Below are 14,943 nucleotides of genomic sequence, written 5' to 3' on the forward strand. Positions count from 1 at the left end.
ACACACACACACACACACACACACACACACACACACACACACACACACACACACACACACACCTCTACCCTCCATAGCCAGCAGCACATCTCTCGGGTTCCATCTCCTCTGCAGAACCATATAATCCTCTCTTTATCTTTCTGGGTAACCCGTCTGGAGAAAAACTGTATCAAGGAAGATTAATTTGTTATATAACAAAATAGAAAGATGAACTCATAATATGCGTCCCAAATAGCACCCTATTCCATACAGTGGACTACATTTAGGGCAATGGCCCAAGTGTACACTACGTAGTACATAGGGAACCATTAGAGAATACCGCTCATATCATAAAGATAATAGAACAATACATACAGAAATTCAAGATATTTTTTCTGGAACGAGGACGTGTCTTGGTTGATTTAAAAAAAAATAATACAAAATGAACAACGAGACATAAACGTTTCAAAGTTTGTTTTATTTACAGCAGCTTTTTAAACAGATGGCAGAAGCCAGACGGTTTTATTACAGTAACAAAATACAGTAGTAGACTAACACAGTTTGGCCAGGGACTCAATCCAAGGCGCGTTAGAGCGCAGCCCACTAGAACAGACATGTTAAAAAGGTCAAGCCGAAATGCACAGCGCTTACCACGAAGGCGGTCTCTGCGAACGCTGTGGAAAAGGTGAATTGTATAGTGAGACACACTATAATACGCCTTTGCATTGAATACCGGTCTTCAAATGAATGCTCCAAAAACAGACACAAGCAGATAAAAAAAAAAAAAATGATTTAGAGATTTGTCTCTCCTCTATGAAACCTGAACTCAGAGACTTATCTATACAGGTCTATGACTCTTCCTGAATCGAACTCTTACCGAGTGTCCCAAATGGAACCCTATTCCCTATTACAGTGCACTACTTTTGACCAAAGTCCTATGGAGCCTGGTAAAGTAGTGCACTATGTAGGGAATAGGATGCCATTTGGGACATACCTTGGATGGTCAGGAGCCTGTGGATCCAGCAGGGTAAATAAAGCTTTGGGACACATCTTTCAAAGGCCAGTGCATTACATCTGTATGTCTAATATTCAGATTTTAGAACGGAGAACCTGGTTTTCAAAGCTTCTTTAAACTTTCTTTGTTTTTAGCACACATTAAAATAAATACTTATAGCAATACACAGCCTCCAAATAATACACTAACAATAATACACAACTATATTTCAATTCAACCAATGTACCACATTATTTCATCAGAACACTGCCCTCTACTGCCAGACTGTTGTCATTACTGGAACACTGTCCTCTACTGCCAGACTGTTGTCATTACTGGAACACTGCCCTCTACTGCCAGACTGTTGTCATTACTGGAACACTGCCCTCTACTGCCAGACTGTTGTCATTACTAGAACACTGCCCTCTACTGCCAGACTGTTGTCATTACTGGAACACTGCCCTCTACTGCCAGACTGTTGTCATTACTCAATGCAATGTACAGTAGCTGTATTTCATATAAACACCAAGAAGACACACCCTGGCAGCAGTCAGCCATGAAGACACACCCCAGTGATGACAGTAACAATGAGTGTTCCAACAGGAAACACAACATTGTGCTAATAAGTTTACTTAAAGCACACCGGAAAAGAAACGGACATACATGGGCGGGAGGGGGGGGGGAGTATATGACAGGGCTAAGTAACTTGCCTGTTCAAGAGGCACGCAAAGCACCAAGTCCTACACATTACTTCAAATGTAAGGCCATTTACACATCTGGCTGGCATCAGGCATGACTACTTAGTGTTGATTAACTAGCCTGGAACCCAGATCTGGTTGTGCTGTCTTGCCTCTGTGACAATGACCATAGGAGTTGTCAAGACAGCACAACCAGACGTGGGACCAAGATAATTGTTCAACAAGATGTCTTAAGAGTGCATCACGAATGGCAGCCCATTGCTTATTTAGTGCACACATTTTGACCAGAGCACACTAAAAAGGGGAATAGGGTGCAATTTGAGATATAACCTTAGCAGAAGAGGAAAATAGTAGCCTGGTTAAACCAGTGTGAATGCTACATTTACCATAGTGAGAACTCCATTCAGTTTGGTTTAACCAGGCTAGGAGAGTAGCAGAGACATCCCAATGTGTTTGTAGCAGGACTGAGCATTATATTAATAAGAGTACAAACTGACAAGAAATCATTACTACAACAAAGTACCCAATATATACAGAATGAATGAGGGTTAACAGGGGATTGTATCATAATCAAGTCACTAAACATTCAGAAATTCAAAATAATAACATTTCAAAGACATATAGTTCACGGCAATAAATATTGTGGCGAATTTGGGGTGGGGGGGGGCCTGATTGGGACGTGAACCGAGTTTTCTCACCAACTGGTCGTTAAATATGTTTGAGACAATGAATAATTTAGGATTTTGACATGCTCTTGTTCTATGAAGAACAACGTTTTGGGGACAACGTCTTTGAGTGAGAAAAAGGATTCCACATTTCTTTGAGGAAAATCACACAATGATATTACTAAGTAAAACATTTGGCCAAACATATTATAATACTATAAATAGCAAATCACACAAGATACCATCATAATAAAGTCCTCAGACAGAAACATTTAAAATAAGCAGTAAGGTGGAAAGATCTGCAGTTAAGCCCCAGTAACAACTGTTCCCTAGACGACGGCAGCCCCCTGCACCTCTCCGATTTTTTTATTTAACATTTATTTAACGAGGCAAGTCAGTTCAGAACAAATTCTTATTTACAATGATGGCCTACCGGGGAATAGTGGGTTAACTGCCTTGTTCAGGGGCAGAACGTCAGATTTCTACCTTGTCAGCTCGGGGATTCAATCTAGCAACCTTTTGGTTACTGGCCCAACGTTCTAACCACCAGGCTACCTGCCGCCCCTGATTCAGAGGGGTTGGGTTAAATGCAGAAGACACATTTCAGTTGAATACATTCAGTTGTACAACTGACTAGGTCTCGCCCTTTTACCTATGTTGACTAGTCATCATTTAACATTTCATTAGGGTGATCATGATCGTCTGGGTGACAAAGTAGGCACTTCAAGTTAACTCCTGAAGTGACTTAGGAAGCATCCCAAATAGTACCCTATTCCTTATATAGTGCACTACCTTTAAACCGGGCCCAAAGGGCTCTGGTCAACAGTAGTACAGTATACAGGGTGCCATTTGGGACATAGGCTAACTCAATTCCCTCACACGCTGCGGATGTGCTCATTTATAAATTTAACTTATTTTAATTTACAGTAACTGTACATGCAATATTGAACAATATTACAGATTATAAACTGGGTGGCTCGAGCCCTAAATGCTGATTGGCTGACAGCCATGGTATATCAGACCCTATACCACGGGTATACATTTTATCTGCTCTAATTACGTTGGTAACCAGTTTATAATAGCAATAAGGCACCTCGGGGGGGTTGTGGTATATGGCCAATACAGGTATAGCACGGCTAAGGGCTGTGTCCAGGCACTCCGCAATGTGTCGCGCATAAGAACAGCCCTTAGCCGTGGTATATTGGCCATATACCATACCTCCTCGGGCCTTATTACTTAAGTTAGACATACATGTGCATTGGTTTTTTAATGCAATCAAGAAACAAACACTGCTCGTCTTCCAGACAGCTAGTTGACTATGAGGAACTCTCATAGTGTGCAATAAGAAGAAGAAGAAGAAGAAGGAGAAGAAGGAGAAGAAGAAGAAGGAGGAGAAGAAGAAGAAGAAGAAGAAGGAGAAGAAGAAAAAGGAGAAGAAGGAGAAGAAGAAGGAGGAGAAGGAGAAGAAGAAGGAGAAGAAGAAGAAGAAGAAGGAGAAGAAGAAGAAGGAGGAGAAGGAGAAGAAGAAGAAGAAGAAGGAGGAGAAGGAGGAGAAGGAGAAGAAGGAGAAGAAGAAGGAGAAGAAGAAAAAGGAGAAGAAGAAAAAGGAGAAGAAGAAGAAGAAGAAGAAGGAGAAGAAGGAGAAGAAGGAGAAGAATGAGAAGAAGGAGAAGAAGGAGAAGAAGAAGAATGAGAAGAAGGAGAAGAAGAAGAAGAAGAAGGAGAAGAAGGAGAAGAAGAAGGAGAAGAAGGAGAAGAAGAAGGAGAAGAAGGCTCGTGCAATATTCCGTAAGTCATCACTCCTCTATAATGGAAGTTGGAACAACATCAGCTTATTACCTTAAAACACTCACCTCAATTCATACGGAAGTTGTAATTTGAGACGTATGAATTATAATTCATTACATCCTGAATATGATGTTCAATCAAACAAGGAAGTGCAGCTCTATTGACTCAGAGATGGCTCAGCACATATGAATGAAAAAACATCACTTGTTGTCATCAATAAGTCAATATATTTGTAGATAAGAAGCAGAATATGTCGATGTCTTTGTAAGTAATGAAATTGGGGAGGATGATGTGGACTTGAATAGTAGAGGGGGACACAGCAACCAGCACTGTGTCCACTATGGGTCCTGGTCAAAAGTAATGCACTATATAGGGAATAGGGTGCCCTTGTGACACATCCTCTATCTATCAGCATCTATCATGCAGTGACACCAGGATACCATCAGAGGGTGATAGACTGCATGGTAATCCACCTGTAAAGTTTAGTATTAGGGACGAGCCCTGCTCTTCAGTGTGAAATTATAGACTATTCAGTATTTCCAATTAATTTGAATAAAATGTTAAGGGCCACAGATCCTTTCAAGCCCCTGTTTCTTCTTCCAAGAGAAGTGTGTTAGTCCTCCTGCTATGTGCTAACAATGGCAGACGGACTCTTCGGTTTGGTGTTTACAAATGATATCGTTAACAGAGTCATGAGCAGTGGACGTGGGAACTGGTACGGTGGATCACTGCCCAATGTGAAGAGACCTGCATCCGGTTTGATACTACGCAACATGAGGTCCTAATAGAGCTCGTTCTGATTGTACGTGATTGTCCCCCTTCACGTGAAGATATTTCTGACAGTATGTGGTACTAATCTGACAGGTAAAGATAGATAAAGTAATCAGATAGTAACACTAGAGAAGTGCACCGCACCTCCACAACCTCTAGAGGTCACCGTCCTCCTCGTCCACTGTGTTGTCCAGGTCCAGGCCGTTGTGTAGGAAGACTTCCTTCTCGATGTCCATTGGCTGTCCGTTGAGAGTGCAGTCTGGCTTGTATCCGTGCAGGTTACTGGCAGTATTGGCTAAAGCAGCTTCTACACTGTTACGGATCCCATAGCCAAAGTAAATGATGAAACCTGGGGGAAGGGTTCAGAAGGTGGGTGAAAAGGTGAAGCTGGTTGAGAGAATGCCAAGAGTGTGCAAAGCTGTCATCAAGGCAAAGGGTGGCTACTTTGAAGAATCTCAAAAATAAAATATATTTTGATGTGTTTAATGCTTTTTTTGGTTACTACATGATTCCATATGTGTTATTTCATAGTGTTGATGTCTTCACTATTATTCTACAATATAGAAAAGAGTGAAAATAAAGAAAAACCCTGGAATGAGTAGATGTATCCTAACTACTGTACCTATAGGGCATATTTAATCTATATTACAGATACATGTAGGGTACCTATGATCATCCAGAAAGAGAAGCGTATCCAGGTTCCTCGGCCCAGCTGACACATCAGGAAGATGTTGATAAACATACTGGCTACTGGGAGGAAGGGAAGCAGGGGCACCTGGGAGGAGAGGAGGAGGCGTGAGGAGAGGAGGAGAAGGGAGAAGAGGAGAGGAGGCGTGAGGAGAGGGGAGAAGAGGAGATGGGAGAAGAGGCGTGAGGAGATGGGAGGAGAGGAGAGGAGGCGTGAGAAGAGGAGAGGAGGCGTGAGGAGAGGGGAGAAGAGGAGAGGAGGAGAGGGGAGAAGAGGAAATGGGAGAAGAGGAGAGGAGGTGTGAGAAGAGGAGGAGAGGGGAGAAGAAGAGAGGAGGCGTGAGGAAAGGAGGAGGGAGAAGAGAAGATGGGAGAAGAGGAGAGGAGGTGTGAGGAGAGGAGGAGAGGGGAGAAGAGGAGAGGAGGCGTGAGGAAAGGAGGAGAGGGGAGAAGAGAAGATGGGAGAAGAGGAGAGGAGGTGTGAGGAGAGGGGAGAAGAGGAGGAGAAGATTTATAAACATACTGGCTCCTGGGAGGAAAGGGAGGAAGAGGCGTGTCCCTGACCGCGAGGTACAGCTGACTGGACTTACCTTGAAAGAGAGACTGGTCTTGCTCTCAGGCTGTCTCCAGACCAGTAGAGTGACTGCCATACAGGCTGTAAATATGAGGCTCAGTAGAGAGACAGACCAGGAAGCAAAGCCTCCCTGCACTGCTATCACACAGAAGATACACACCAACACTCCTGCAGGGAGAGAAACAGACACAAAGACAGTAAGGAAGAGACAGAGGTGACCAGAGCTAACACTCCTGCAGGGACAAAACTGAATAGGTGTGTGTGTGTGTGTGTGTGTGTGTGTGTGTGTGTGTGTGTGTGTGTGTGTGTGTGTGTGTGTGTGTGTGTGTGTGTGTGTGTGTGTGTATGTGTGCGCGCGTGCGTGTGTGTCTGCCTGTGTGTGTGTGTCTGCCTGTATGTGTGTGCGTGTGTGTCTGCCTGTGTGTGTGTGTCTGCCTGTATGTGTGCGCGCGTGCGTGTGTGTGTGTCTGCCTGTGTGTGTCTTACCTAATGTACTGGTACAGATGTTGACTACGAAGCCAGACAGGTTGTTGGGTTCTGTGTTGTGAGGGAACAACAGGTTTTTGGCACAGAACACCTCCTCTGCTCCCGGCAGGATCCCCACGCTGCCCTCGTTAACGGACTCTAAGGTGTCTATCTCGTCCAGCGTAGATGCCATCCGATAGGCCATACTGGATTGCTCTGGCTGGTACCTGCAGGACAGAAAGAATAGCCACATTAACGAGGTAAACACGGTACTTGTTGAAGAAATGGACTCTGAAATTCACAGCCAGAGCTGTGGATCCAAGAACTGATCATCCATGCAGATACTAACCTGAGTACTAGAACACAGGCTGCCACTAAGGTGTAGGCTAGTAGGGTGTAGTATGTAGGGTACTAACCTGAGTACTAGTACACAGGCTGCCACCAAGGTGTAGGCTAGTAGGGTGTAGTATGTAGGGTACTAACCTGAGTACTAGAACACAGGCTGCCACCAAGGTGTAGGCTAGTAGGGTGTAGTATGTAGGGTACTAACCTGAGTACTAGAACACAGGCTGCCACCAAGGTGTAGGCTAGTAGGGTGTAGGGTACTAACCTGAGTACTAAAACACAGGCTGCCACTAAGGTGTAGGCTAGTAGGGTGTAGTATGTAGGGTACTAACCTGAGTACTAAAACACAGGCTGCCACTAAGGTGTAGGCTAGTAGGGTGTAGTATGTAGGGTACTAACCTGAGTACTAGAACACAGGCTGCCACTAAGGTGTAGGCTAGTAGGGTGTAGTATGTAGGGTACTAACCTGAGTACTAGTACACAGGCTGCCACCAAGGTGTAGGCTAGTAGGGTGTAGTATGTAGGGTACTAACCTGAGTACTAGGACACAGGCTGCCACCAAGGTGTAGGCTAGTAGGATGTAGGGTACTAACCTGAGTACTAGGACACAGGCTGCCACCAAGGTGTAGGCTAGTAGGGTGTAGTATGTAGGGTACTAACCTGAGTACTAGTACACAGGCTGCCACTAAGGTGTAGGCTAGTAGGGTGTAGGGTACTAAACTGAGTACTAGAACACAGGCTGCCACCAAGGTGTAGGCTAGTAGGGTGTAGGGTACTAACCTGAGTACTAGAACACAGGCTGCCACCAAGGTGTAGGCTAGTAGGGTGTAGGGTACTAACCTGAGTACTAGAACACAGGCTGCCACTAAGGTGTAGGCTAGTAGGGTGTAGTATGTAGGGTACTAACCTGAGTACTAGAACACAGGCTGCCACCAAGGTGTAGGCTAGTAGGGTGTAGTATGTAGGGTACTAACCTGAGTACTAGTACACAGGCTGCCACCAAGGTGTAGGCTAGCAAGGTGCCGATAGACATCAGATCAACCAGGTCCTTCAGGTCAAACAGGAAGGCCATCACCGCTGTAGGAAGAAGTCAAAGACCATTAACTTCTTATGGCTGCGGGGCGCTATTTTCACGTTCGGATGAAAAGCGTGCCCAGAGTAAACTGCCTGCTACTCAGGCCCAGAAGCAAAGATATGCATATTATTAGTAGATTCGGATAGAAAACACTGCAAAGTTTCTAAAACTGTTTTAATGATGTCTGTGAGTATAACAGAACTCATATGGCAGGCAAAAACCTGAGAAAAAAATCCAACCAGGAAGTGGGAAATCTGAATTTTGTAGATTTTCAAGTATATGCCTATCCAAGATACAGTGTAAATTTGGTCCGATTGCACTTCCTAATGCTTCCACTAGATGTCAACAGTCTTTAGAACCTTGTTTCGGGCTTCTACTGTGAAGGGGGAGCGAATAAGAGCTGTTTGACTAAAGGGTCTGGCAGAATGCCATGAGCTAAATCAGGCTCGCGGCCGTGAGAGCGAGCTGTGTTCCCTTTCATTTCTAAAGACAAGGGAATTGTCCGATTTATGATAAAAACATCCTAAAGATTGATTCTATACATCGTTTGACATGTTTCTACGAACTGTAATAGAACTGTTTTTACTTTTCGTCTGGACTAAGTGCCTGCGCCTTGTGAATTTGGATTTGTGAACTAAACGCTCAAACAAAAAGGAAGTATTTGGACATAAATGATGGACTCTATCGAACAAAACAAACATTTATTGTGGAACTGGGGTTCCTGGGAGTGCATTCCGATGGAGATCATCAAAGGTAAGTGAATATTTATAATGCTATTTCTGACTTCTGTTGACTCCACAACATGGCGGGTATCTGTATGGCTTGTTTTGGTGGCTGAGCGCTGTACTCAGATTATTCCATGCTTTCGCTGTAAAGCTTTTTGAAATCTGACACAGCGGTTGCATTAAGGAGAAGTATATCTTTAATTCCATGCATAACACGTGTATTTTTATCAACATTTATGATGAGTATTTCTGTAAATTGATGTGGCTCTCTGCAAAATCACTTTATGTTTTGGAAGCAAAACATTACTGAACATAACGCACCAATGTAAACTGAGATTTTTGGATATAAATATGAACTTTATCGAACAAAACATACATGTATTGTGTAACATGAAGTCCTATGAGTGCCATCTGATGAAGATCATCAAAGGTTAGTGATTAATTTGATCTCTATTCCTGCTTTTTGTGACTCCTCTCTTTGGCTGGAAAAATGGCTGTGTTTTTTGTGACTAGGCACTGACCTAACATAATCGTATGGTGTGCTTTCGTCGTAAAGCCTTTTTGAAATCGGACACTGTGGCTGGATTTACAACAAGTTTATCTTTAAAATGGTGTATAATACTTGTATGTTTGAGGAATTTTAATTATGAGATTTCTGTTGTTTGAATTTGGCGCCCTGCACTTTCACTGGCTGTTGTCAAATCGATCCCGTTAACAGGATTTCAGTCGTAAGAAGTTAAGAAATATGACATACGACAGGATCTATCCCAGAATAACCCAGTTTAAAATACAAGCCAATGCACACATTAATGGGCGGTGTTCCTGGACACAGGTGTTCCTGGACACAGGTGTTCCTGGACTGATAAGCAAGCTCAAAGGAGAATCTCCATCTAAAATACGTTGTTTTTCAGGACTAGGTTTATATCTGTGTCCGGGAAACCACCCCAAAACGACATAATTGTATTTGATTCTGGCATTAGGCCTCTGCACTGTACAGTAAGAATTACCATGAGGATGACTCAACAACTGCCGTTTTCTGACAAAGACACATCATAACAGTATTATTACATTTCCTGTGAAACATGTTACAGACAATAAATTCACATCACGGTACAGTATCACAGCAACCAGTAGGCTAGACAAACAGTAGTCACCTTCAATTCACATACAGAAAATAATGAGGAAAAATGGCAGCATTTTTCTAACTTTTGAAGAGTCGAGACTAATGGACTGTCTGTTTCACATGAAGTTTTACTTCTTCTTAACTAAATCACAGTTCTCTATTGTTCCTTAAACCTAATGTCTCTGTCTGCTACACCTCTCTCCTCCTCTCTCTGTCTGCTACACCTCTCTCCTCCTCTCTCTGTCTGCTACACCTCTCTCCTCCTCCTCAGGTTCCTTCAACCTAAAGTCTGTCTGCTACACCTCTCTCCTCCTCAGGTTCCTTCAACCTAAAGTCTCTGTCTGCTACACCTCTCTCCTCCTCAGGTTCTTTCAACCTAAAGTCTCTGTCTGCTACACCTCTCTCCTCCTCAGGTTCTTTCAACCTAAAGTCTCTGTCTGCTACACCTCTCTCCTCCTCAGGTTCTTTCAACCTAAAGTCTCTGTCTGCTACACCTCTCTCCTCCTCAGGTTCCTTAAACCTAAAGCCTTTGTCTGCTACACCTCTCTCCTCCTCAGGTTCTTTCAACCTAAAGTCTCTGTCTGCTACACCTCTCTCCTCCTCAGGTTCTTTCAACCTAAAGTCTCTGTCTGCTACACCTCTCTCCTCCTCAGGTTCTTTCAACCTAAAGTCTCTGTCTGCTACACCTCTCTCCTCCTCAGGTTCCTTCAACCTAAAGCCTTTGTCTGCTACACCTCTCTCCTCCTCTCTCTGTCTGCTACACCTCTCTCCTCCTCAGGTTCCTTCAGCCTAAAGTCTCTGTCTGCTACACCTCTCTCTCTCCTCAGGTTCCTTCAACCTAAAGTCTCTGTCTGCTACACCTCTCTCCTCCTCAGGTTCCTTCAACCTAAAGTCTCTGTCTGCTACACCTCTCTCCTCCTCAGGTTCCTTAAACCTAAAGTCTCTGTCTGCTACACCTCTCTCCTCCTCTCTCTGTCTGCTACACCTCTCTCCTCCTATCTCTGTCTGCTACACCTCTCTCCTCCTCTCTCTGTCTGCTACACCTCTCTCCTCCTCTCTCTGTCTGCTACACCTCTCTCCTCCTCTCTCTGTCTGCTACACCTCTCTCCTCCTCTCTCTGTCTGCTACACCTCTCTCCTCCTCTCTCTGTCTGCTACACCTCTCTCCTCCTCTCTCTGTCTGCTACACCTCTCTCCTCCTCTCTCTGTCTGCTACACCTCTCTCCTCCTCTCTCTGTCTGCTACACCTCTCTCCTCCTCTCTCTGTCTGCTACACCTCTCTCCTCCTCTCTCTGTCTGCTACACCTCTCTCCTCCTCTCTCTGTCTGCTACACCTCTCTCCTCCTCTCTCTGTCTGCTACACCTCTCTCCTCCTAGGCGTGTTACCACCAGATACAGATCAGCTCTGAGCTTAACCCTTGACCTCTAACACAGTCTTACCGGACATGAAACCTGACGCAATGGTGGAGTTGATTGGCGACTTCCTCTCACTGACCTTGGCCAGAAAGGAGAAGAGGAGACCATCGCGGGCCATGGCAAAGATTATACGAGGTAGAGGAAACATGGAGCCTAGAAGGCTATAGGAGGGGAGGGGGAGAGGAGGAAAGGAAAGAGGGAGGGGTGGAGGAGAGGCCAGGGGTGGAGGAGGAGGAGAAGGAGGAGGGGAGGAAGAGGAGAGGCCAGGGGTGGAGGAGGAGGAGAAGGAGGAGGGAAGGAAGAGGAGAGGCCAGGGGTGGAGGAGGAGGAGAAGGAGGAGGGGAGGAAGAGGAGAGGCCAGGGGTGGAGGAGGAGGAGAAGGAGGAGGGGAGGAAGAGGAGAGGCCAGGGGTGGAGGAGGAGGAGAAGGAGGAGGGGAGGAAGAGGAGAGGCCAGGGGTGGAGGAGGAGGAGATGGAGGAGGAGAGGCCAAGGGTGGAAGAGGAGGAGGAGGTGGAGGAAGAGGAGAGGCCACGTGTGGAGGAGAGGGAGGTAGAGGAAGAGGAGAGGCCAGGGGTGGAGGAGGAGGTGGAGGAAGAGAGGCCAGGGGTGGAAGAGGAGGTGGAGGAAGAGGAGAGGCCAGGGGTGGAGGAGGAGGAGGAGGAGGAGGAAGAGGAGAGGCCAGGGGTGGAGGGAGGAGGAGGAGGAGGAGGAGGAGGAGGAAGGGGGCAAAGATTTATAACCCAAAAACACTCCAAGTCTCTCCATGAAGTCCAGACACCTGGTTTCAACTGCTGCAGTTCCCAGTGCACCTCCCAGACACCCAGAACCTCAAAGCCTTAGGATCTGTCTGCCCGTAATAAACATGTAGAGCAGATAAGATGAGTGTCTCTCCCAAAGATATAGAATCCCCTCAAATTCAAATCTGAACCTCCAAGCCAGTTCCACTGCTTTTCCTTCTTTCCCTTTAATTAGGGACTGGTTTAGACCTGGGACACCAGCATTCTTCCCCTTTAATTAGGGACTGGTTTAGACCTGGGACACCAGCATTCTTCCCCTTTAATTAGGGACTGGTTTAGACCTGAGACACCAGCATTCTTCCCCTTTAATTAGGGACTGGTTTAGACCTGAGACACCAGCATTCTTCCCCTTTAATTAGGGACTGGTTTAGACCTGAGACACCAGCATTCTTCCCCTTTAATTAGGGACTGGTTTAGACCTGAGACACCAGCATTCTTCCCCTTTAATTAGGGACTGGTTTAGACATGGGACACCAGCATTCTTCCCCTTTAATTAGGGACTGGTTTAGAGTGGGTGCCATAAATGATCAGGTAGAACAGAAAATCAGTAGTACTCCATACCCCCAGGGTAATAAAATCAGTAGTACTCCATACCCCCAGGGTAATAAAATCAGTAGTACTCCGTACCCCCAGGGTAATAAAATGAGTAGTACTCCATACCCCCAGGGTAATAATATCAGTAGTACTCCATACCCCCAGGGTAATAATATCAGTAGTACTCCATACCCCCAGGGTAATAAAATCAGTAGTACTCCATACCCCCAGGGTAATAATATCAGTAGTACTCCATACCCCCAGGGTAATAATATCAGTAGTACTCCATACCCCCAGGGTAATAAAATGAGTAGTACTCCATACCCCCAGGGTAATAATATCAGTAGTACTCCATACCCCCAGGGTAATAATATCAGTAGTACTCCATACCCCCAGGGTAATAATATCAGTAGTACTCCATACCCCCAGGGTAATAATATCAGTAGTACTCCATACCCCCAGGGTAATAAAATCAGTAGTACTCCATACCCCCAGGGTAATAATATCAGTAGTACTCCATACCCCCAGGGTAATAATATCAGTAGTACTCCATACCCCCAGGGTAATAATATCAGTAGTACTCCATACCCCCAGGGTAATAATATCAGTAGTACTCCATACCCCCAGGGTAATAAAATGAGTAGTACTCCATACCCCCAGGGTAATAATATCAGTAGTACTCCATACCCCCAGGGTAATAAAATGAGTAGTACTCCATACCCCCAGGGTAATAAAATGAGTAGTACTCCATACCCCCAGGGTAATAATATCAGTAGTACTCCATACCCCCAGGGTAATAATATCAGTAGTACTCCATACCCCCAGGGTAATAATATCAGTAGTACTCCATACCCCCAGGGTAATAATATCAGTAGTACTCCATACCCCCAGGGTAATAAAATCAGTAGTACTCCATACCCCCAGGGTAATAATATCAGTAGTACTCCATACCCCCAGGGTAATAATATCAGTAGTACTCCATACCCCCAGGGTAATAAAATCAGTAGTACTCCATACCCCCAGGGTAATAAAATCAGTAGTACTCCATACCCCCAGGGTATTAATATCAGTAGTACTCCATACCCCCAGGGTAATAATATCAGTAGTACTCCATACCCCCAGGGTAATAATATCAGTAGTACTCCATACCCCCAGGGTAATAATATCAGTAGTACTCCATACCCCCAGGGTAATAATATCAGTAGTACTCCATACCCCCAGGGTAATAATATCAGTAGTACTCCATACCCCCAGGGTAATAATATCAGTAGTACTCCATACCCCCAGGGTAATAATATCAGTAGTACTCCATACCCCCAGGGTAATAATATCAGTAGTACTCCATATCCCCAGGGTAATAATATCAGTAGTACTCCATACCCCCAGGGTAATAATATCAGTAGTACTCCATACCCCCAGGGTAATAATATCAGTAGTACTCCATACCCCCAGGGTAATAAAATCAGTAGTACTCCATACCCCCAGGGTAATAATATCAGTAGTACTCCATACCCCCAGGGTAATAATATCAGTAGTACTCCATACCCCCAGGGTAATAATATCAGTAGTACTCCATACCCCCAGGGTAATAATATCAGTAGTACTCCATATCCCCAGGGTAATAATATCAGTAGTACTCCATACCCCCAGGGTAATAATATCAGTAGTACTCCATACCCCCAGGGTAATAATATCAGTAGTACTCCATACCCCCAGGGTAATAATATCAGTAGTACTCCATACCCCCAGGGTAATAATATCAGTAGTACTCCATGCCCCCAGGGTAATAAAATCCGTCGTACTCCGTACCTCGAGGGTAAGATTTGAATACCCCTGGTCTAACCCAGGTTTGGTCAGGTCTTCTAAGCAGGTGCACTGTGAACAGTAGCATGTTGAGGTAACCACGGGAACAGCACTAGCATTGGTTGGTTCCTGTAGGGGGAGCTGTAAGAGGGGGGGGTGAGGTTAGCAGCCCTGTTAGTGGTTTAACTGGTTAGAAAGGGTTCTAGTCTCACCTGCCACCATTCCAGAGGTTACAGTAGCGATTAGAGGGGTTTTGGTTCGGTCGCTGATCTGGGCCAGACTCTTGAAGAGGAGGCCGTCCTGAGCCATGGCCCAGATGACACGAGGCATGGGGAACATGGAGCCTAGCAGGCTAGTAGGGAGATAGGAGAGCCGTGCCACACAGGGAGATACATCGTTAAACACACACAAAGCTACTGGACAAGGGAGAATGCAACACAAGGTAACACTTTCCTTTGTGTATTTAATGTATTATTCACACAAATTATTATATTATCATCATTA

The 14,943-nt window shown here is 45.1% G+C and overlaps 1 protein-coding gene across 3 annotated transcripts in view; it reads right to left on the minus strand.

Moving 5' to 3' along the window:
- Positions 1-438: 438 nt before the first annotated feature.
- LOC139548415 (high affinity cationic amino acid transporter 1-like) overlaps positions 439-14,943 on the minus strand; it is a 53,423-nt gene continuing 38,918 nt past the window's right edge. For 2 of the 3 annotated variants that reach the window (XM_071358100.1, XM_071358101.1), the window contains exons 7-12: positions 14,652-14,791; positions 7,941-8,043; positions 6,643-6,848; positions 6,173-6,324; positions 5,562-5,670; positions 439-5,244 (exon numbers count right to left, since the gene is read on the minus strand). In XM_071358100.1, coding sequence (XP_071214201.1) covers positions 5,051-5,244; positions 5,562-5,670; positions 6,173-6,324; positions 6,643-6,848; positions 7,941-8,043; positions 14,652-14,791 — 904 coding nt within the window. In that variant the 3' untranslated portion in view covers positions 439-5,050. Of the gene's footprint in view, positions 5,245-5,561; positions 5,671-6,172; positions 6,325-6,642; positions 6,849-7,940; positions 8,044-11,328; positions 11,466-14,651; positions 14,792-14,943 lie in introns of all 3 variants that reach the window. The other variant, XM_071358102.1, reaches the window with a different exon arrangement.

The sequence above is a fragment of the Salvelinus alpinus genome, chromosome 21 (genome assembly GCF_045679555.1).
Source record: "Salvelinus alpinus chromosome 21, SLU_Salpinus.1, whole genome shotgun sequence".
NCBI lineage: Eukaryota > Metazoa > Chordata > Actinopteri > Salmoniformes > Salmonidae > Salvelinus > Salvelinus alpinus.